At 40.9% G+C, this 24,696-nt stretch overlaps 1 protein-coding gene across 1 annotated transcript in view; it reads left to right on the top strand.

The window, feature by feature from the left end:
• Cep128 (centrosomal protein 128) overlaps positions 1 to 24,696 on the top strand; it is a 348,062-nt gene that overhangs the window by 84,977 nt on the left and 238,389 nt on the right. The window contains exons 12-15 of the mRNA XM_032908227.1: positions 1,759 to 1,833; positions 3,874 to 4,006; positions 7,905 to 8,056; positions 23,361 to 23,711. Coding sequence (XP_032764118.1) covers positions 1,759 to 1,833; positions 3,874 to 4,006; positions 7,905 to 8,056; positions 23,361 to 23,711 — 711 coding nt within the window. The remainder of the gene's footprint in view (positions 1 to 1,758; positions 1,834 to 3,873; positions 4,007 to 7,904; positions 8,057 to 23,360; positions 23,712 to 24,696) is intronic.

The raw sequence follows: 24,696 nt of genomic DNA, 5'->3' as shown, positions 1-24,696 counted from the left end.
TCTCCTTATGAAAGCTCTCACCATTCTCTGTAGACTTTATTCTTGCTTCCACATCACCTTTGTGTGAGGCAGGGTATGTTAGTCCATTGGGTTTGCCCTGGGGTGTTTCAACTGTTGATGTTAGAGTAAGTTTATGACCAGTAGTAGCTTGTTTGACTTCAAAGCTATTTCTACTGAAAGGTGATTTTTTTCCCTTCTTTATTTCATCATAGATTCAAGAGAACAATAATAATGTTTTTTTTATAGTTCTACATATACTGTGTTTTTATACATCTATTTTACTAGCTACATGTATAATTTGAAAGAACTATTATGTAAATGGACAAAAATTATTATGGTGACTGGAGAGGTGCGTTAGTAAAGTGTTTGCCACACAAACACAAGGGCCCAAACTCATATCTATAGCATCTAAATGAAAGCATAGCATGACAGTGTACTCCAATAATCCCAGAGTTGGAGATGTAGAGGCAGGAGGATCTTCAGGTGGGTTGGCCAGCTATTCTAGCTGAATGGAGAACTCTAGGTTCAGTGGAGACCTTGTCTCAAGAAACAAGGTGCTAAGGGATTGAGTTGGATATTTGTTGTTGACCTTTGATATTAACATGCATGTTTACAAGGCTACAAATATATGTACCCACACATGTATACACACACACACACACACACACACATAGAACACAGTCCATTGAGAAATAATTATAGATTCATATGATGTTTCAAAACCACATGTATAGAGAGGCCTTTTGTACCTTTTTCTTAATTTCTATGTAATTGCCATTGGATATCAAACCAGGCAGTTGACAGTAGTCTAAGCCACAGTGGTTGTAATGATCTTACTAGCTTTGTGTGCATGTGAATACATTTAGCTATCTTGCTCTTCTGTAAATGTCTACTGCCTGTGTCCTGAGGCTCCTCCAGATCCTTGCCATGCACACCCACTATTCATACAGTTGTTAAAAGGTGGTAGTTTGTTTTAGCAAGATGATTATTTAAGTAATTTATATATTTAAGCCCTTAAATATATAATACAAATTTTTGATATTATCTTGTTTCAAAATGTAAGCAAGCATAGCACATAAAAGCTTTAAATAAAAAATAGTAAAAAAATTATGTTCCATCTTATTGCATTCTTTGCATTGAAGTAAGTGGGTATATTCTGAACTTTTAGGATATTTGCTCAGCTAACTGTGTTTTCTATGGTATTTACCTAACGTCAATATTATTAATTAAATTTTTAATGTCTTTTTTGAATTTAGAAGTTTAAAATACATTTGAGTATGAGGAATGTAAGAAGTCATGCTAGATAAACTGTAGTTTGAATTATTAGATCACTGTGGGTTTTGTTCTAATTTATAAAGTTGACCATACTTGTACAAGAAAACATTGTTTAAGAAAACATTGTTTTAGAGTTTTGCTAACATTATTGAGAACTGGATGGGGAATCTCAGGAAAATAGTAAAAATGACTATTTTAGAGATGAATTGAGGCGTGGGCAGGGGTCTGAGATCATAGCTGAGATGAAGCATATTAGATCTCAGACATCTAGGAGGCTTCACGCAACCACCTTTATGTTAGGTAATTAACATCATTTTCATGGAAGATAAATGTTTGTTCGTGGTGAAATGCCATCCTACTCATTGTGAGTATATCCTGGAAACTATTTTCTTCTTCAGCTGTGGCCCATGGGGCACATTTTGTCCACTGGGCACAGTTATTTTATGCTTCGTTTTACATCTTTTTATCTTGTTTAAACTCTAGCTGGAGCAGGAATTGGAGATCTCGCGCAGGCTGCTGAGCCAATCTGAAGGGAGTAGAGAAACGCTTTTGCATCAGGTGAGTCTATCAACCTAAGACAGTCTGCTGTTTCATTAAATGTGGATTGAGTCTAGCTGCAGAATTTTCCTCCTTAGGGCATGTATGTTAGCACAGACTGCAGATATGAAGATTCAGAGAGCTCGCAGAAAAGCCAGACCCAGTTCCCACTGTGACAGTGTGTTTTGCTGACTGCTGCTCTGACTCTCTGCTTATCTCTCTCAGCAGAACAGTGAACAAGTACACTGGATGTGGGAGATAAAACTTCCCGGGAGCTTAATTCTGTTCAAGGAGGCACTGGAGAGTGAGGAGGAGGAAAATAGATTGAACAGACCTGTGCATGTTTGGGTTACTGTGAATGCATCACTGCCTTTGCTCTGGTTGTCAGGATGCTGCCCGGCTCCCTTTAACCCCAGATGGGGTTTACTTTTTAGGTATAGTGTTTTGTAGCCCATTAACCCTAATAGCAGTTGGGAGCTTGTGAGTAACTTTCAGTGGTCATCTTAGTGCACTGGATAAGGGTACCTATGTTTCTAACTGCCCCTCCCCCTGTGCTTACTAAATCAGATGTGCCTCCTTCTGTTGGGCAGTGAGATTCCATTTCTCAGCTACAAGACATGCTCTGCAGGCCAGGGTGCCTGTGGTCATACTTGTTAGACGTCGCTCTGCATGCTCTCTGGAAAGGCACCTGCTTTGCAGAGCCTTTACACGAGTTTACTGACTTTGTCCTGCACTCAGTGCTCATGAGGCACTCACGTTGGCAGAAGTCACACTTTGTTTTGTGGATGTTGAGACTTAATTCCATGCTGATTCCTTCTATTTCTAAGTGCCACTTTGTAATCTTTAATGTCAGTTTTTGGTGCAGGTTGTTGTTGTGACTTTGTTTTTCCTTTGCTAACTTGATTATGTTTGTTACGGGTGTATTTGTTATGTGGTGGAAAATTTGCCAGTCTCTCTGTATATATGTAAAAATGAATATGAATAATGCAGCCCATGGCTTCAGCGTCTTACAATTCCATGGTCTCCTGCTTTTCTGAGGTCTATTTTGATATCATAAAATGCTAAGTCATGTTTCCTTCATTTGAGTCTAATCACCAGCATAGCATGTTTCCATGTAAGAAAACAGGGAGAGAGTAAGAAAATAAATCTGAGCTGAAGAGTAGTAATGGAGTGGGCCGAGGTCAAATCCAGATGTGTTTGAGCCAGATGTGCTAGCACATGCTTGTAATCCCAGGGCTCAGGAGGCCGAGGCAGGAAGGATTGCTGTGAGAAGCTAACCTGGGATACGTAAGAAAAGCCTGTCTGAAAAAAAAAAAACTCAAAAGAGTTAAAATGGAGTTAGATTCGTGTCTTAGTGTTCTATTTCTGAGAATAGACACCATGACCATGGCAAGTCTTATAAAGGAAAGCATTTAATTGGTTCTTGTTTATGTTTTCCAGAGGTTTAGTTCATTGTCATCATGGTGGAAAGCATTCTAGCATGCAGGCAGACATGGTGATAGAGAAGGAGCTGAGAGCTCTATATCCAGATCATAGGACAACACGAAGAGAGAGACTCCGGGCCTGGCTTGAGCATTTTAAACCCCAAAGCCCACCCTAATGACATACTTCCTCTAACAAGAACACACCTACCCCAACAAGACCACCTCCTAATGGCACTCCCTAAGTGCTCAGGTCTGTGAACCTGTGGGAGCCATTCTTGGTCAGAGCACCACAGTTAAGATGATGCCTGGTGGTAGCACCCTTGCCTCCCTCAAAAAGGTTCTGGGTTAAATTCTCAGGACTAGAAAGGGAAACTAAGAGGTGTTAAAGTTGTTTGTCACTGTGGACACAGAGAAGGAAAAGACATTCCTTTTGAAAGTCATGGAAGAACGAAAAACCATGGGGTATAAGCCTTTTCTACTGTGTGTGGCCAGCTGGGCATTTAGCTGGCTTTATTGTACCAGGGTAGCCCATTAGCAGGGAGTGTTTTCCCCAGGGCACAGTTTAGAGTAATCTGTGAGTTAATTTGTTTCCTGCTTTTGACAGTTGATAGCAGTTTGCTTTCTGACTTGCTCCTAGGTGGAAGAACTGCGTACACAACTTATTAAAGCAGAAGGTGACCAAAGGGGTTTGCAGCATCAAGTATCTTGCATTTCCAAGCAACCGTCAAGCCACCAGGACGATCAAGGGGATGACCGGAGGTTTAGACGAGGTATAAGCTGGATGCTGGGTGTGGCTTCCCATCCCTAGAGGTGCACTCCTCGGGTCATGGTTTATTCATCTTTTCCAATTTCTTAGTCTCTACAAGATTTTCCAACAAGTTGGCCATATTCTAGAATATGATTTGAATGTCTCTGGTGCTTGAAGAGACATTTCGTTGTCTCTTTCCAGTTTCCCATTTCCATTGTCAGACCTGCTTGTCTCATGGGTGTTGTCTAAGAAAGACAAAGGTTGTGAGGAAGCTGTAATTTTTCTGTTCTTTTCCTTACATGTGGGTCTTTGGAATTAAGATGTAAATGTACCATTATTTTGCTACTTTCTTTTCCCCCCTAATTTTTAATATATGAACAATTAATATGGGATATTGTTGTTTGGAGATTGGGGGCTGGAATGCGGTCTCAGCTTGGTTTTGCACTGATCACAGTCAAATGCAGTGGCATCATCGTTTCTTACCTCATTTGACTGCTCCTGGTTCTTAAGGCTCTTCCACTGATGTTCTTATTCCTGAACCTTCCTTCTTCCAAGGTTGATTTTGCCTAGTGTTCTATTAACGGCTTTTCAAATTTAGTATTTCTCCCCTGGAGCTATTTAATCCTAGGCTTTAGCAATCACCTCTTAGAACCACCCTTGGGTCTGCTCCTACTCAATCTTGTGACTTCTGCCGATCAGGTGGAGTTGCTTGTTGGTTCTTTCCATGTGTTCATCCGCAGAGTGTGCAGTCAGCAGATTTGCAGCTGAGTCATCCTCTCCTCAAGCATGGTCTTCTAATGCCTTCGGAATTACAGCCTCCACCATTACGTAGATATATGACATCACTTTCCAAATCCCTGTAACTGTGAAGTGTCTTGTTCCTGTCTTGTGACCTGGTACTACCGGTGCCTTCAGAGCTCGTTTTAGTGACGCTGCTCTAGAGTGTTCTACCTCTGGGAGATGCTTGAGAAGCTAATACAACAGGGTGGTGCCAGGGAGCCACTGGAGAAAGAAAAGTTTGCTATTTTCTGGGGTTTTGCATTTTATCTTTTTAAAATTTTTTGTCTTGCTGGAATTCTTAATAATTTTCTAATGATAGCTGAAAAACCCTGCAAATCTGGTGCTGTTGTCTGACAGATAACATATTGCTATTACAGGTATATATATATATATATATATATATATATATATATATATATGTAACTAAAACATTTAAATTTTGGAAACTGTGTTGTCAGCTTTGGGAGAAGTATCCCAATTTACATAGTTGAGTTGGCTTTGTGTGGAAATTGACAGCTGTAATGTTCTGGAAACATTGCATTTTTTTGTACACGGTATTGTACTGTATAAATAAGTTCTTGCTGAAATGAAGTATTTTCTAAATAAAAACCACAAACAGACCTTTTCTCTTTCCCATCTTGATTGATGGTTTCATTTTCCATTCCGGATACTTCAGCCTAAAACACAAAGTAACATGTGAGATTATTTCTTCTCTCCACTCTTCAATGGGTCCCTACCTCTGGTCTGCTATGTGTCTGTCCCCGTCTCTCTCATGTTCTTTCATATTGTGAGAGAAGATCATACTCTTCATGGTCTAGGTCGGGCTAGCCTTGCAGCTGGGATCACTGCTGTATTCTCGGGCTTTTGGGATTACCGGCTTGTGTCACTCACTACCTGGCTTCTGAGAGCTCTCAAGTCTGTCACCCCTCTTTTCTTATTCTGCCGCCCCAGCTTTGACATGTGTCAGCTGACTTCTCCTTCCACTGTAACTTGTCTCTCTGTGCTCTGACTGCTCCACACCCTCTCTTCTACACTGCTGCTCACCCTTCTAAGACAGGAGTTCTTCCTTTTATTATCTTCATGAAAACCGGCTACTACAGCATGTTGGATCCTTATCATGTAAAGGGTTTTATGTGACTTCCTGCACATTATCTCCCTAATTCATGGAGCTATTCTAGGGAGAAAGGTTCACTGTTCACTTCAGTGATGAAAGAAAATGAATGTATTTCACCAGATTGGGCAGCCGGGAAGTTCAGATGCAGGGGTTGCATGTGGCGGCAGCTTCGCTGCATTAAAACGCAGTAGGTGACTTTGCATGAGAGAAGACTGCAGAGAAGGAGAAGGCAAGGCAAGTCCACAAGTCCAGTGGAGGAGGAGAGGGAGAGGAGGCAGGGTGAGCAGGAATGAACACGAGAGTCACACGAGAATGCACATCTGTGAGAGGCAGCTAGGAAAGCACTTAGCACAAAGCCACACTCACAACAACTAACACAGCCCACGTCTGGGCGCTGCCCACCCAGAAGAGTCCCACACAGTAACGGTGTTACAGCAGCAAGTCTTAACACAAGTCTTCCACAACCTTGAGCTTGTAATGAGCTGTCCCCTAATGATGCGCCCATCCTCCCAGAGGGCATGCATATAACAATCCTCTGGGTGTGTGAAGAGAGCATGGTTTTTCTTTTCTTTTCTTTTCTTGTTAGTCTTTTAAATACTCTAACCTTGTGAAACATTTTATTGTATATGATATAGGTGTGTGTATAATGTCTATCAACATTAGTATTTTATGTTTAAAAATGTTACTGACTTCTGTATGTATGGATTTCAAATATATAAATATTTTATGAAGTATATAATGGTCTATACATTTGTTCCTGTACATTTTATACAATATGTATTTAGTAGTAGGTAGCCACACTGTATGTATCATGAAATGTGTATGATATAGTCTTTGGGAGAAATTTGAAGGTCCCAGCGCCTTGGATGAGCCCCTTGCTGCCTTTGTCCCTTCCTGTCCTTGTATTTGTTGAGTATTGGGTATGCTGCATACTCAGAACCTACCTGGATAGTGAACCCTGTTTTGTAGCTGACCCTTCATGCTGTTTTGTTACCCAGGACAACATTCCAATGCCATTTCTTTCAGCTTAGTGGAGTTTGACTGTATCGTGTAAGTGCAGCTCAGTTCCCCATTCTCACTGTGTCCCTCCTGTTGTCATTTGTCAGATGTTCTTATGCTGTTGGGGAGCCCATATGTCCTCTTTTTCAGGGTGAAGTTTCGAGCACTTTACTCTTTCTTACGGTGGAGTGTATTTTGTAAACCGCTTACAAATTTGATTTGATCATATTTACGTTATTCCTTTTCTAGAATGAAAATTATTAGAAAATGGTAGTGTTAAATTGTTAGCATTTATTCTAATTCCTAATATTTTACAGAAAAGGAAGCATTTTGTGTGTCTTTCCATTCTTATAATGCAAGTTTATTAACAATGGATTTTTAGGTTACCCATCTTCCCATGTGAAGGACATAATAACATGTTCTTTGTTTCATTGACCAAGCAATTTGTGTTGAATTAAATCCTAATGAATGTATATTCCTCAGAGGTATAATTTCAGGTATAGCCTTCAGAATCAGTGTCTAGGGAGAGCAGTCAGTCTTGCAGAGACTGAGAAGAATAATTGTTGTTTATATCTAAGAACAGCATTTCCCTGTCCGTAAGCTTCTGGAGCATCAGTGTATGGTAGCCTGGTTGGCTTCAGTGCTTTGGTTTAAAAATGTGACAGTAATGTAGGCCTTCACAAACTGTGATAAACAAAAGGTCTAGCAGGATCCTGAAGTAAATGTAACTGAAATTAGGAAACACTGAAAACATTACTGTGACTAAGAAAGCATGGCGTGCGTGTCTGCCTGTGTAGATTTGAGAACTATATGCAATACTTGATTTTGCCGCAGGCTGAGGGGTGGCACTGAGTGGCGATCATGAGTGTGTGGGAGCCATGAGGCTTGTGATGACAGACTGTAGACTGCAACCTGCTGAGTGCATGGCGTGAGCTAGGGCCTTAGACACAAAGGTTTAATGGTAAGTGTTCAAAAGTACGTGTTCCTGTGAAGAGAGTAACCACAGAGCTTTCCGTTTACCTCTTAGGAGTAGAGCGGGAGAAACAGAATCTGGAGAAGCAGATGGCAGATCTGCGAGTGCAGCTCAACTTCAGCGCCATGGCTTCTGAGTTGGAGGAAGTGAAGCGGTGCATGGACCGGAAAGACCTGGAGAAAGCAAACTTGGCAGCCAAAATAGAGGTGACAGCTGCCTTTAATCTCCATTTGAAACACAGTTGTAATTTTATTTACTAGAATTGCTTAAAGATGTCTTAATAGAAAATTGTATTATTTTGAGAGCTAGTTTTGAAGGCAAATAATATTAAATTAAGCTAACAGTTGATTGACTCGTATATAGCCCCTCCTTAGAGCTTAGATTTTCTTTTGGGACTCTGAAACAAGGTCTTTTATTAGTTTCCTTCCTTCTTTTTAAACTGGAAGTTACTCATGGCCCTACACCCAGAAAGGGGCTCTTCTCTGAGATGGCAGTGTTTTATTTGGCGGCCTAATGTGGCAGAGTGATAAGAACCAAGGAATAGCTCTTCTTTGGAATACTTCAGAGTCCTATAGCTGTAGCTGTTTGCCTGAGGTAGGTTAGCATTGCGATGAGTCTAGGAACGGCAGTTGTGGGTGCTCGTGAGTATGGGGTAACCGTGAAGGAGTTGAAAGCGGGCAGCCGCCATTTCCCATGTCTTTTATCTAGCATAGATGAGGTAATTATCAGAATATATTAAAAATCAAAGAAAAATACCTTATGAAAGGAAATAACTTAATTCTAATTATGCAAATTAGATCAAAAATAGATGGCAAATAGATATGTATCAGCTCCCCCTGCATCTGTTTATTAGTGCGGTTGTCTTCTAATAAGTTGCTGCATTTGAAGAGTTTCCATAATTATAATGATAGGTAGAAAATTGATGCTCACAGCTCCTAACTTTATATAACCTAAAGGAGGTACTGAATGTTTCTTCAGTCTGAGTTTCTCTTTTATCTTGTCAGCATGTCACTAAAAATACCTTTTGGATTTGGTTCAAGGTTTAGATCACAGAGATAGTAAAGAAATATTGGCATACTCTTTTCAACACTTTCTAGACGTTTAAGAAATACCAGAAATAGCTCCTGTGCCACACAATATGACTTCTAACATTTGCTTCCCGGGCAGCATTAGTGTGGCCCTGATGCTGGTGACGGAAGTGCCAACATTGCGTTATTGAGCAGAAGCGGGGTTAAAGCAGAGCACAGCAAACACAAGGAACGAGGGTCAGAGGGAAAAAGCGGCAAACCCCCGTGGGTTGTTCTTGCCCACGTCTTAGTCCTTGTTCTCTTCTTCCTGTTCTCCTCCCCCGGTTACTTCTCTTTTATATTGTTATAGAAATTGGATGGTGTGTGGGAAGTCCTGCAATTCATGGGCATTTAAAAATGGTTGATAGCTCACTAACGGTCTTGAGGAGCCTGACTTTCTGTTTCCAGCTTAATAGTAATACACGGGAGTGATTTTCACACAGGCTAGACTGGTCGCAGAGGGTTTTGGTTTGCAGAGCAGCTAGAGAGAGGCTTCAGCTCACACACCCAGTCTTTCTGTTGCTCTTGAAGTATTGTTTCCCTCACAGTGGCTTTAGGAAGACTCTGCAAAGATGAGTATTCGTTTCCAGGAAAATAGTTTTACTTTTCAGTCCCCAGCTTCTCTGTCATCCTCCACTGCCCTACTTTGGAGACACAGTCTTTCTCTGTAGACCAGAGTGGCCTTAGATTCATTCCATAGCCCAGGCTGGCCCCGCACTCCTGCGGTAGCCAGTTGATTTGGATTTAACAACAGTTCTGATTATGCCGTGTCTGTTTTTCATACCTTGTGCTCTGTTTTCACAGTGATATCTGGTATGGGCTCTGTGAAAAATAAAGGTTGGTGATCCTGGAGTTGGAGCTGCTGACTATTAGACTGCCTCTGAAATGTAGACGAATGCCATTTAGTTTCTCCTGCACTTTTAACAAAATGTTAGATAATTTGGGGCTGCTGGGCTCTTGTTGCCTCATGTACTTTATAACCAAATGATAATTGACCTCCTTTAGTTGTTGGTGTGTGTGTGTGTGTGTGTGTGTGTGTGTGTGTGTGTACATGTGAACAGCAACAGAAGAAAAACAGGCTACCAACTTGAGAGTAGGGGAATGGAACAGGTTTGAGTGAGGGTCTGGGAGGGGCTTGAGGAAGCAAAGGGAGGAGGGAAAGTGATATAATTCTGTTTCAGTTAAGAAGATATTAAAAAAACCAAAATTATTACTTCTGTATTTACTCATTTATTGTATGTGTACCTACAGAGGAACACATCACAAAGTATATGGAGTTCAGAGCACAACTTGGAAGTCAGTTGTTTCTACCATGTGGTCCCAGGGTGAACTCAAGTTGTTAGGCTTAGTGGCAAGCTCCTTTACAAAGCCACTGAGTCACCTTGCTGGCCCTCCTCTGTATGTTTGAGACAGGTCTCTCACTGTTCTTGAAGCTCTCTGATTTAGCTAGGCTGGCCAGTGGTCTTTCGGGGGCCACCTGACCCCTCTCCCCACCAGTGCTGGCTTACAAACATGCAATTACACCTGTCTTCTCTTGGGTTTTGAGATTGAACTTAGGTTTTGATACTTGCATAGCTGGTATCTCTCCTCTGGGTCAGTGTTTCTTTTAGTTAATTTTAAAATGTTAAATATATTAAACAAAGAAATCAGAAGATGCACAAAATGAGATAATTATGCAAGCCCACGCATGAGTCTGTGTGATAGTGGTCGTAGCATTTGTGTAACACTTGATGCCTGTTCCTTTTAACCACCATTCTCCTGTTGTTCTTTAGGTTCTCATGAAAAGGCTTGTTAGGTAACAGTGTTTTTCCTTAAAGTTCCCACATGTTCATCTTTTATTTTGCCCTTGTTTCAGTTTCCCTTGGTTCTGTGTCTTTTTGAGTAAATCTAACTTATCCCTCTCCTCCCTCCTAAACTCTTTTAGAAATATTCAGACAACACACACACACACACACACACACACACACACCATTGTCTTTTCATTGTCTTACAATGATTAGGATATACTCCTTCTAAATTTCAAAGTAGGTCTCAGTAAGGTAGAAAAGGAGCAACAGGATTAATCCAGCAGCCCTGTCACCAAGACAGAGTTGGCTTTGGTGTTTTGATCTTGTAAGACATCATACAGAATATTGTCTTGTCTGCAAATGCGTGGTCTGTGTCCTGCAGTTAAAGTGATCCTGGTGACTGGCTGCCAACTGCTGTGCAACTCAGTGGAGAGCAAGGTGTAAGGTGCTGGTCTATTCACTTACACTGTGGGAGCCTGAGTAATAGAGCCTTTAAGGATCTATTAGCAGGCTCTAACTTTTTGTATCTGAAATTTGAAACCAGAAAACCACTTGCCAGTCAAAGACAGAATGAGAAATATGGATGTCTGAAGGGCTGTGTGTTTATGGCTACCGTGAGGCTGCTTGCTTCTTCACCTCCCCTTAGGGGACATCTTGTTGCCAGAGGACCCCTCCCCCATTCAACTGCATTTTCTGTCTCTTCTCCCATTTGCTCTCTCTCTTTTTTTTAATTGGTAATTTATTTATTTACATTTCAAATGTTATCCTTCTTCTCAGTTTCCCCTCCACAAACTCCCTATCCCCTCCCCACTCCCAGTGCTTCTATGAGGAGCTCCCCCCAACCACATCCCCCTCTCAGTGCCCTAGCATTTCCCTACATTGGTTTGTCTTTTCTAACCTTGTTTCACGTACCCTCACTCTGATGTTTATGTCCTTTTGTTTCGACATTTTGCTGTGCACAGATTTTGCTGTAGGCTATTTACCAGTATGCACTGATGTTATAATGCAAACCTGTAGGGTACTGGGAGCTCTTGTGTGGGTGCAGGTTAAAAATCAGGTTTGCTTTTGTGTCCCTCCTGTGCTACCTACCACATAATGCATTAACATGTATAATGTGCTCAGCATTTGTTGGTGAAGGGAATAACAGAAAATCTTTTAGTAATTTTGAAAGCTAACATTGGTTGTTCAGTCCCTCTCTTCCCTCTTCCTTCCCCTTCCTTCCTTCCTTCCCTCTGCCTTCCTCCTCCCTTCCTTCTCCTTCCCTCCCTCCCTCTCCCTCCTCCTCCTTCCTTTCCCTCCCCCTCCCTTCTTTCCCTCCTCCTTTGTCCTTGTTCCATCCCTCCCCTCCCCTCCCCTTCCTTGAGAAAGAGAGGCTTCTCTCTCTCTTTCTTTCCTTCCTTCTTTCTTTCTTTCCTTCTTGTGTGTGTGTGTGTGTGTTTGTGTGGTGAGAAAGGACACCACACACACACACACAGACACACACAGAGAGAGAGAGAGCAGGCTAACAGGGGACATCAGATGTCCTGTTGTATCCTCTGTAATCTCTTGAGGCCCGGGTCCCTGATCCAGGACTGGGACTAGAGGCCAGCAGGCAGCAGGATCTTGCCCCCAGCTCTTTAAGAGAGTGCGGGGATCTGTAGTTGGGTGCCCACGTCACGCTTACACAGCAAGTGTTCAGAGTCACTTCTTAAAAGCACACTGGTTTCCGTAAGAACTGTCAACCTCTGGGAGAATCTGCGCTTTGTCTAACTATTACCGTTTGTTATTGGTAATATGTAATAATATGTATTTGAAGCAATTGTTTCATATTGGAGGAAAATCCAAATGGAAGGAAGCCATGTTTGAGTTTGAGGAATCTGTGCATCAAATTCTCCCCAAGAACTTAGCTGTAAGTGCTCGGAAAGCACTAAGCATGTCTCCTTCCGTACACTGAGGTTGAACCTCATTACCCTTGATGGGTTCTTTGTATTCAGACAATTCCAAGCACCAGTCATGATTTCCCCCTGATTTAATCTCTGCTCTGTCTTCCATTAGCTTAATTCTTCAGAAAAAATTTGACTTTTAAATTCAGCTTGAAACTTGAAAAGGGAGAAAAAAAAAGAAACAAAAACAAAAATAAAAAAGCCATATCACACCAAGCTGCTAAACACCACTTAGCTTCAACCTTGGAGGTAATAATGGGTGACAACTGACATGGCGATTCACAGGAAAACATTGGGACTGCAGCTCCAGAATGTACCTTAAGACAGAGAGGGCAGTGAGAAAAACCAAAGCCTGAAAGCCATGTTAGTAACTGAAGACAGGGAGGTGGGCTCTTAGCAGAGGTCTTTTGAGTCTTACATTTCCTGGGCAGATCTGGAGACAGTGGGAAATGTCACTCCTAGGGGCAGGATGCTGGGAGGCAGAAGCTTGAAGACCTTCGTTATTCTGCATGTAATTCCCTGTTTAAATCTTGTTAACCTTTTTCTAATGCAAATGCATGTGGCAAAGCATGACACTATCCAGAGGTCAAATTCACTGATCATGGTGGGACTTAGTGAGCTTCTAACCTTGTGGCGGTTTACTGAGTCGGCAAATGCTCTGTGTTTGGAAGAGTTTCCAACAGGTACCTCTGGCTGAGATACTTTGCAAGGGAGAACACTGTGGGGAGGCAGCACTCACTCTTCCTGGAGGCTTTAGTTTAAGTCCAGCATCCCACGTCCAATATGTAAAGCTGGGAGTTTTAGAAGCTGGCAAGTAAGGCAGCCTTTCTGTTTTCCGCACTCTTCTGCACTCTCTCTGTGGTAGGAAGATTCTGAGGTCAGGGTGTCTTATTTATTTATTTTTTGTTAAGGCATCATTAATATTTAAAAGTTTATAATTTGGAGGTATTTAATGAAGAAATAATTCAGAAATGAAAATATTTTCAAGTTTTCCTTTCCAACATCATGCCAAGTCCTCATTTTGGAAACAAAGCAGACATATATAAGGATAAGACTTGTGCCTGCAGGGAGGAAATGAGGTTGTAAGTGTGGTCCACAAACTGTGGAGTACTGATAGCTTCATATTGGTTATGGACTGATTTAATATCTAAAGCAATTAAGAGGATAACATACAGTTGTAGACATAATAACTTGGCTTGGAAGGATGGGTAATCTGAAGCAAACACGGTGCTGTGGTGGTGCTGTGCAAGGCTCTGACTAGCACAGGTATGGCGAGGAGGCGTCTGGAGGCTTTATAGCATGCAATTCAGCTATTCATACACGACTCCTGCGGTCTCTATTGCTACCTTACCTTTAGAGTAATTTTAACTTGATAGCATATCATTTTAAGTGGCAAATTAAATTGTTTTTTTTTTTTTTTTTATATGTTTGTTTCAGGGAGCTTCCTATAAGGGCATAAAACGAGACTAGATTTTACTCAGCCTTACAAAAGCTCTGGTAGCCCTGTTATACTCTTTAAAGTTGGCAAATAGTAAAATTATCTTTGTACAAAATAAAGCTTAAATGATATATAACTCGATATATATAAAGTGTTAGTGATTTTCTCCCCAAAGCCATGAATGCCTTTAATTTGCCCTAGTTGCCTTAGGTAAAGCCTGGGCTTGTATCAAATGTGCAGCCTCTTTTTCTAAGGGGACTGCTGATCATAGACAATGGTCAGGCAAGCTCTAGTCAGCTCTGTCTCAAAGAACCGGGTAGGTACTGCCTTTAATGGTGTCCTAAGGTTTTGCAGAAGAGCTGGTAAGAATTTGTATTAATTACCTTTTCAGTTACCATGAAAACATTTACCTGACTAAAAGCAACCTTAACTGAGGAAGGCTCATTAAATAAAACAACAAAAGCAGGCATTTTGGGAAGGAAGCTATCACCTACTACATTAGAGCCATGTATTATTTATATGATTTGTCATACAGGGTCTGGTATTCACTCATCACAATTCAAAAAGACAACAGAAGAAAAAGCCAACTAGAGGTAGACGTGTAGACTCTCGGGTATTTCAGAAGTCAGTTTGACGAGATATTATCATCACTGAACCGTCATCCTTTGGAGTGTAATAGCTGAGGTGATGTCTTTGGTGAGTTCAGCATCTGAACTCCCTCACAGGCTATTTCTCTGTTCTTTTTCATTTATGTGCCATATTTTTATGGTTTGCAAAATGTTATAATTTTTGATGAAATGGGATATTTTGATAATTATTTACTTCTGATAAAATAATTAAAAATTTACCAATTAAAAAATAATTTGGTGAATTGGAACTCTTGGTTTAAGCCTGTTTTCCTGTGCCGTGTGCAGTGTGCTGTGTCTGATGTCATGTCTACATCGTGTGATCAGTTTACATTATCTGAGACGACTAAACCTTTAGCTGGGATCTTTTGACATACTGACATATTTTTGATCTCCCCATCAAACATCTGGTTCATCTAACTAACGCTCTTGCCATCTTATCCACTATTAAACTTTTGTCAAATGCAGCCTCAGCAGTCTTTCACAACAATGTATTGGAATATAATGCATCGCCCTGTAAGGGTGTCATTGCCCCATAATGGCGACCTGCCATAGCATTACAGGCTAGCTTACACTGAGCTTCTCATTGTCAACCTATGTTAGAAGCTGGGCATAATGTCCTTTACTTTACTGTGCGGTTCGTCCTAGACGTCCTTGCCACTGTGTCGGTATTGGTGAGGTATGGGTACATGTTTTTCATGGATGCCTGTGTGGACCTGCCACAGGCCTCATCAGAAGGATCCCCAGGCCAATCTGCTTAAAGTACGGAATGGTTGTATCTGCATTTTCTGTCTTTAATGTTGTTTAGATTTATTTTACTATTTTATGTATATGAGTGTTTTGCCTAAATGTATGTATGTATGTGTACTAGGAGTGTGCCTGATGCCCACAGACGTCAGAGGATGGCGTTGTACCCCTGATATTAGAATTATAGACAGTTGTGGATGCCATGTGGGTTCTTGGACACAAACCTCTGCAAGTGCAGCAAGCGCTCTTGGCCACCATGCCATCTCTCCAGCCAGGAGTCCTTTCTCTTAAGTGCTGCGTTAAACATCAGGAGCTATGTGGCTGTAATTATCAATCTAACAGAGTGTGAAAGGAATAAAATATGAATGTCTTTCAAGATGTGTACTAGGGTCAGACTTCCCTTGCGCATTGCTGGGATCTAGAAGTTAATTGTATGCCCTCTTGAGTTCAAAGGTAAACATTCTGAAGAAATACATGTTTAAAATCTGTATAATGAGTACCATAGTTAGTGAAACAAGTTAATATTTCCTCAGAGAGATGAATGCATTTAATTCATTGGACATCATTTTCTGCATTTGCTTAAGCTTGGTAGGATGTGTCATTAAATTGCAAGTAGCTGTATGAAACATGTTCTCATATGACGTATGAAGACACAAACATGTTCTCATATGACGTATGAAGAAACAGTTATGGTTTTAATTACTAAGACTTCAGGGACCTAGTATGGGTCAGTGCCATATATGTCTTTCTGCTTATTAGGAAGAAAGTGATAACAGTGATGAGGTTGAAATTGCTATGCTAAGAATGGAGAGCTACACGAAGCTGTTTTTGACACGGCAGCAAAGTGGGTCTTGATGTTTTATTTTCTCTGTAACTTGTTAAACGTTTGAATCAGTTTAATGTGTGCTTTGCTTAAGGTAAGACTTTGCTCCGAGATTTTAAGTGTGTATTCTACTTTGCCATTCCTGTACTTTGAAAGAAGCTTTGGCTATTACAGCCTCCGTGAGTGATGGCCTAATTTAGCGTCATGTAGATATGTTTCAAAGCCGCAGACATGCTTTGATTGATTTGAGTTCTTTTGTTCAGAGAGGCTTGTCTTAGTCCTCCTGACTGGACAATTGATGAGCAGTTCTTTCTGTATGGGTTCATAAAACACTGGAATTAGCCTGAAATGAGTGAGTTCGTCAAGGCATGTGATAGCATGTCAGGCTAATTTCCAACAGAGGTGAATGGGGCATGATCTGATTGAGAATCTGAGAATTTCCAATGAGATCCCCATAAGTCAGTACTTATTTTGTCTGTTCAGTGAAGGTTAGTCTTATGCACAGTGTGGGAGGGACCTCTGTACTACTTTTGTAACCCTAGGTGTTGTTATTATGACTCCAGACCAGGTCCTGCCCCGGCTTCCAACAGGCTTTGGAACCCACACCCAAGAGGCCCAGAGTGGGTGTCTACCACAGGACAACATGGCATCTCTGACTGCCAGAAATGGCACAGAGGGAGCAAGAAGATAATCTTTGTCTTACTTCTGCACTCCAGATCTATTACATCTGTTTTACAGATCTGATTTGTTCCTCCCCACCCACCCGAGACAAAAACCAGCCCAGCTCAGGAGGGTTCTGGGAGTCTTTGTTCGCAGAGCTGTTACTAAGGAGAATTGTTGTTTCTATGAATCTTGTTTCCAGTGGCTTGCTGACCGTTGCTCGCTTTAGGGCTGCTGTTTTTATGTTTGTGACCAGCAAAGATTTGCACTGCAGTGCCTGAGATGCTGTAGTGTGTTAGTATGTGCTACTACTCACTGTAGTGTGTTTCTAGAAACTGCAGCGCAGGACTGATAATTCTCTTTTGGTTGAGGAGCTTTTATGAAAAATATTGTCAGTGACACTTGTGTTATTACCAAAGATTTGTAACAAAACAGTTATTTTTGAAATCAACTTAATAAAAATATGTAAACTTTTGCCCTCTATAATAATTAAAACATAAAAGATACTCTCTATGGCCCATTACATGGCTATAATATAAATATCTGTATAATTCTATAGAGTGCATTTTTAAATTGTAGGACATTTAATGATTTTTTTTTTCGGAACTGAGGACTGAACCCAGGGCTTTGCACTTGCTAGGCAAGCATTCTACCGCTGAGCTAAATTCCCTTGTAGGACGTTTAATAGTGTGTATGTAAACGTAAAGTCAGAGGTATATGTGACATTTATAAATGTGTGTACATATGTGTATGTATATATAACCTCACACATCTATAAATATACAAGTTATTATGTATATGCATATATGTATATCTATACCTCCCTTTATACACACATAAACATACACATAAACATACACATAAACACACACATATGAACACACACATATGAACACACAAACACACACACATGAACACACACATATGAACACATAAACACACACATGAACACACATATGAACACACACACACACACACACACACACACACACACACACACACAAACACACCAGACAGAGCAGTTAGTAGAGACTTTGCGATTGATAGTCACTTTCTTCCCCTGGAGTTTAGGAGAGCTTTGCTCTCCAGTTTTTTCAGAAGTTAGAAAACTGGAAAACTTGACCAAATCTAGCCAGTGGCCTTCTCCCTTCACTGATTTTCAATAGAAAATACAAGATTTACAAACGATTGTATTTTCATTTGACTATCTCTGGTTTTGGGATTATTTAATGAACATTGTGACATATCAGTCTAAGTCTTTACCTTAGCCATTGTTCCTTTGTTCGCTGTCTCTGTCTTCCCCGTTGTCCTCCCAAGCCCTCTCCTGTCCCAGCATCAAGGCTTACAGTGAAGTGACAAATCTGAAGGAGTGCAGTGGTCAGGAGCCTAGGCACAGTGGCGCTGCAGTGCTGGGGCTGAATTCTCACACTGGCCGAGCTAGGCGTTCCTTCTTCACTTTCTACCCTCATTTCGCATTCCTGCCTCTCCTCTCTAACATCTTGGTCAGCAGTGTGAATCTTCTTTTGTTCACACAGTACCTAAGGTAGTGCAGGCATCTTTTGCAAGGAGCACCTTTGCTAATTAGGAAGCACTGTAGGATGAGCAGGGCGCTGAGGGATGGGACATCCATTCATACTTGGCAGCATGAATGTGAAGGGCAGTGAGATTGCAGACAGGGAAGGGTTGCTCATGTATGTCACATGTATGACCAGAGGCTCGGCCCTCCGTCTTCCCTACAAGGCTATGTGGTTCTCTGGGGCAGCAGAACATAGAACCAGGCCAACATATTTGTCTTTTTATCTTAGCATTTTGCATATTCCCGAGCACACTAAGTGTTGTCTTATTGAGTTAAAACATGCAGAGGATTTCCCATGCAGCACTGGTGTCATTTTTCCTTTGGAAGTCCGTTGGTGCTATAGGTTGCCCTTATCTGTTAGAAGCCAGCTTTATTGACTCTGCTTCAATTGAGTTAAGTTGAAAGAAAAAAAGAATTGGTTCTAAAAGTCCATTCCTGCTTTCAAAGGATACGTTCCATTACTTTTAGTGGTGCTATAATATTTGAATATGTTACTATTAGCATTATGTTCTTTCTTGATTAATCTTCCTCAGTTACACATCTGATCATGTTATTCCCTTGCCTGGAAACCTTTGAAAGTTCCAAGTGGATTTTGGCATCCCCTCAGCTTGATTTCTGATCTTAGTTTCAGTCTTTTTTTTTTTTTTTTTTAGCTTTTTAGAGCAGTCTTCCTCATCGGCCACAGGGACTCACAGTATGGACTCTTGTTGATGCTACATTTTCTCATTTCCACTCCTTTAGACAGATCCTTTCCTTTTATTTCATGTTGCCTGTTATCTTCTTTTTCTTCCCTTTTGATATCTCACTGAACAGATAGGTTCTATCGAATCTACTGACTGAAACCATGTTTCTGTTAACTAACATGAGTGGTCCTGTGTCGTGCACCCCGACTCCCCACCCAATAGCACTTGCCCAGTCAGCATTTCTATGTAGTACTTTCCTCAGTGCCTAGCACATGGTCTTTGGCCTTGAACATTCTAGTTAGGGGATGTTTACCTCTGTTCTGCTAATTTATTCATTTATACCGTGTTTACATTTTGAGATAGGGTCTTGCTATGTGTTTTAGTTAACCTGGAGCTCACTATGTTTCTTAGGCTGACGTCAAGGCTCAGCTTCCCAAGTCTTGGGATTACATGCTTGGGCCAGCATGCCAGCAAGATAGGGAGGTCCTCCTGCCCCCACCCCAATACTGGGGTTGATCCCATGGCCTTGTACATGCTAGGCAAGTTCTTTACCTTGTACTGTGATTCTAGCTCCTGGTTTTTATTTAAATTCATGTCAAGCCTTATCCTTTGAACAACCCCCCTAACCCAGTTTGTACAAATTTCTAGAAATGTCTGTGCATTGATGTTTATGTAATTCCTATTCCAGGATTCCTTTCTGTTCTTAACATTTATAAAGTCCTTTAGCCCATATTCAGGATTAAGGCAGTAATGTATCAGTTGACTCACAAGGACTCATGGCTAGGCCTTTCTGTGTAAGTAAAACACTTACTTTAACTTTCATTGCTCACTTTGCTTCAACTCCTGCTCTCTAACATGTAGGCATTGCACACTGATTTTCTAATTATAATATGGCATCTGGTGAGATATAAAAATCTGTTCTTGATTCCTTAAATGAGCCCCTTCCTCTTCAGGTGGATGAGATCTTGTGTGGGTTGTGGTTCCTAGGAGAGGTTGATGTTCTTTGGCTCACGTTGTAAATGGAACAGCTTTGGTGCAGATCGCTTAGTGCCAGAGTTGGGATTTGAAGTGAAACAAACCTGTGTGAGGCTTGCGACTGGCTACTTTGCTTAGACTGTGTAAATAATGTGCTTTATGTTGAATGTCTATCTTTTTTGTCTTTGAGTTTGGTATGCGTGTTAGGCAGACGGTGCTTATGTGACCATCCCATAGTTAAATCCACAGTTAAACTTTCTACTGAGTTCACTGCTAGAGGGATTGTGCATTTCCTGTTTACCTCACGGGGGTGAGGGGGACTGGACACTTGCTTCTATTTCCCGTGGGCGTGTCCTGTATCCTGTTTTCCTCTGCTCATTGTATCATAAGACTGACTGTAAAGTACTGAGTCCTTTCCATCCTTCTAGACTTCACCAGACCTGAGGCCTCTAACATAAGTACCCATCAACATTTTCCACTGTGAAGAATGAGAGGAGAAATGGAAATGAGCTGAATGAAGTTTTCAGGTTTAGTTGGAAGACCTAATAACATTTTAATAATGTATGGGAAGTAATTCTTAGTTAAATAGGGTTTTTTTGTGTTTTTTGACTTTCTCCTTTTAACAGGGACTAAACGTTACAAAGTTATGCTACAGGGGCTGAGATAATTCTATACTTTCTAATTATAAAGTTGCCTCCAGGAAATAGCATTACTGGTTTATGTGTTTACTGATGATGGCGTCCTAGGAAGCCACAGAGGAAGACATATTAGCCCTTGGAAACACTCAGAGTTGGATAGGTAAATCGTTTTGGTGGTACCCGGCCTTAACTGCCTCAGTTTACCCTGTAAAGGCCGAGTTTGGGTTGCAGTCTAGAAGTGGATGAAAGCTGGTAGACTAGGAAATGAGACCGTTTGGAATGGCCATTGTAGGGATTGGATAGAGGTGTGGAAACGCTCCTGAGTGCTGGAAGGTGGCTCCTGTTTTGTCATTGAATTGACTAATACCCCTGAGTGATTTTTTTTCTTTCCTCAAGAGATTCAAAGCTTGTGGTAGGGATTAGGAAATTGCCTAGTCCACCCACAGTTGGTGCTTTTGTTGATGAAAGAGTTTGAGAGGTCAGCAAGAAAATGACTGAAGTTAAAGAATATGGAAGTTGTGAACCCTTGTTTGAAAGCTCACAGAAAGGATGCTGAGGGAGAAGTCCTCTTCTCGATAATGATCAGGTACAGCGGTGGGAGGGAACCCACTAGTGTTGGTTTTCACTGCTGTTCAGTGTTCCTTGGAGGTTGGCTGTGATAGCTGTCCGAGGAAACCGTCAGTTTCTTTGGCATTTACGCTTTCAGAAGCCAGGTGTCAGGCTCAGTAGCTGTGCACACTCTCCTTTCAAGTTGCCAATCAGATGAGAAGGAATCATGTTGTTGTCAAATGTGGAATCATGAGCTTGTTGCTCATTGATAAGGTTGGTTTCTAAAGTGTCAGCAAAGCTTGTACCATAAGGGCAAATGGTAAACCACAAGCACTAGGGTGTTCTGATCTCAGCTTAGAATTTTCCATGCAAACAAGTGCACACTTCTCAGTTTACTGTTTGACTTGGGTGGACAACAGAGTGACTCAAGTCTTCCAGGCTTCCTTGAACTTGGTGAACTGAGAAAATGCAAACCTGCTGCTCTGAAAATGAGCCTTGTTTTCAAGGCATTGGGATTTGTTTGAAAAGAAACGTTTGGTGTAATGTCAATGACTTTTTTATATTGAAAAAGATTTTTTTCCCTCATATATCATGATTATGATTTCCCTTCTCTCTACTCCTCTCTGTTCCTCCCTCCCCACAAATTTGAATCAACCCCCTTCCTCTCATTAGAAAACAAATAGGCTTCTATTTGATGATCTCATATATATATATATATATATATATGTATATTATTAGGAAGCTTATTTTTTATTATTATTGGGAAGCTTTTATATTATATTTTAATACTATCATTCATTTCTATCTGTCTCTCTCATAGTCCCTCCTCCTTTCTCTCTCCCCCCCTCCTCCTCCTCTTCCTCTTCCCCCCTCCTCCATTTGATTCCCCTGTTCCAGCCTCCCCAACTTCCAACCATAACTATCTTTTCTTTTTCCCTTTCCTAAGGAGACCATCTGTCCCCCTCTAGTCCCTTTCTTCATACCTAGACTCTAGGGTTCTATGGATTGGAACTTGGTTGTCATTGAATTATAGGGGTGGGGCTTAGCTTTGCCTCTGGCTGTGGTGAGGAACCTGAGGCTGGGGTGTGCCGCTATTGGGGCTGGGTCTCTTTACGTGCTCCAGCCTGCCTGTTTGTCAGCCTTTGTGCACACAGCTGCCATGAGTCACAGCATCATTTTAGCTTGTTGGATTTATTATTATTTGGACCAGTGGCTTTTTAGAGTTATTTTTTGTCATTTCTAGGTATAGGAAAGTGAAGGTAAAACACTCTAAATACTTATTTCTGTACCTGTGACCTCCTTACAAGGCTTTGTGAGTGAAATGACATTGTTTTACTCATATAAAACCAACCTCTCATTTTTATTTCAGTATTTAATTATTTTCATATTAAATATGCATTATACATCATGATTTAGTGTAAGCTTCTAAGTGTAAAAATTACCCACCACTCTTCGTTTGAGGAGAACTACATTTTAAGATACTTGCCTTGACCAGAGAAATGTCCTGAATAAATTTAACTTTACTTAAGAATCTATACTGCAGTGGTTCATATCAGCTTGAGAGAAGTTCTGGAAATAATGCGGCCACTTCACAGGGCATCTTTGAAGGGAACTTTGAAGGATAGTGTTATCTACAGTAGTGTGTCCATCATCAGTGTTCATGTTATTGTTACTGATTCATTATTTTATATAATAAAGTTTCAGGTGCTGCTAGAAAGTAAAATGCTACATAATTGCTTCTGTTGAACAAAACACTAGGTTTTTACTAAAATTTTTCTCAGCACTGCCTTCTATTTTTGTGACAATTACAAAGATACAGTGTGAAAGAGAGATAATAGTTTATATCCAGTGAATTTGACTGTTAAGTACACAGAATGAATCATACATCTAGACTGACTGTGAATGACATTGGGTAGTGACGACTTTTGTCTTCCTGACAGGTCAGTGTCTTGGTTTAAATGGTTTATACCCAACATTGACAAGAATTTAATCTTAATGTTTCATGTGGTTAACTCCTAGAATCTAACACGTGACTTGGAGAACAGGGAAAAACAACAGCTGCAGATGTTGGATCAACTTACGGAGATCCAGAATCACTTTGAGACCTGTGAGGCCACTCGTAAGCAGACCGACCTCCAGATCTCAGAGCTGAGTCAGCACGCAGAGGAAGCGACCAAGCAGGCCGAGCACTACCTCAGTGAGTTCCAGAGGTCGGAAGCCCTGCGAGAGGAGGCTGAGAAGAGGAGAGAGGACCTGAAAGCGAAGGCCCAGGAAGCCATCCGGCAGTGGAAGCTGAAGCACAAGAAATTGGAACGGTCAATGGAGAAACAAGGTGAAACCCTTGTCCAGCTGACAGAGAAGAACAACCAGGTAAGAGCCAGGTTCTTACCTCTTGGTTTATGCAAGCTTTGAACAAGCGCGTGAGGCCCATGCTGTGTCTATAAGTACTGACATGTCCTCGAACAAAGAGCTCTGAAGTATTGTTTACTTATGGGAAAACATTTTTTAGAGTTTGGATTTTTCAAATCTTTTAAAATATTTTAATGGTTCTTGGCTTTTCAGAGTTGAGGGATCTTCTACCTTCTGTCTCAGTCTACCTTATAAGTTTTCTAAATTGAATTCTAACTTTCCAGAGGAAGTCACCTAATCTTTTTTAATAGCATGTGGCTTTCCCCCTACTGCATGTATTTTAAAATCTTGTTTATTTTAGCATTTTGATTTAAGAATAGGGTAGAAAGAAGGCATGTTGAAAATGTAGGAGTTGCTAATGAGTTACTATGGAAAGTGTTATAATATGGTGATCTAAGTGAGTGACATTGATGGTTTCATTGACCGAAAGAGCCAACAGATCACATGGCTCCTTAGGACTAGTTTATGATCTTGTGCAGCAACAGAAAGCCTGGTGCTAATCTTTCTATATATTCATGTTATCTTGTCTCTTGTGCAATCAGTTACTATAAACAGATTTTTTTTTGATGCTCCTGGGTTGATTTTCACCTATATTTTTGGGTCAAACTAAATACCCATGTTAATAAGAATGAAAAACCATGATTGATTTTGTCTTGGTTTATCATATGTATTTTGTTGTTTGTCAAGAACCCAGAATAGTCCAGAATAATCATGTGGTTAAGCGGACATTGTTTGGAAGTAATAACACTGATCAAACCATGAAAATGCCAGGCGTTATATTTATAGCATCAGTTGACGTCATCATTGATAACGGCACATGCTCATTTTGAGTCAGATGCCGCAACCGCGAGGCCTTATCTTTTCTGTATGCATTTTCAGATTTAAGATGAAGGAAACCAATGCTCACCGTGGAAATGCTTTCCATTTTAGCTCATCTGACAAACAG

This window comes from Rattus rattus, chromosome 7, assembly GCF_011064425.1.
Source record: "Rattus rattus isolate New Zealand chromosome 7, Rrattus_CSIRO_v1, whole genome shotgun sequence".
NCBI lineage: Eukaryota > Metazoa > Chordata > Mammalia > Rodentia > Muridae > Rattus > Rattus rattus.
Note: the sequence above shows the minus strand (reverse complement) of the source record. Positions and strands in the feature narration are given on the sequence as shown.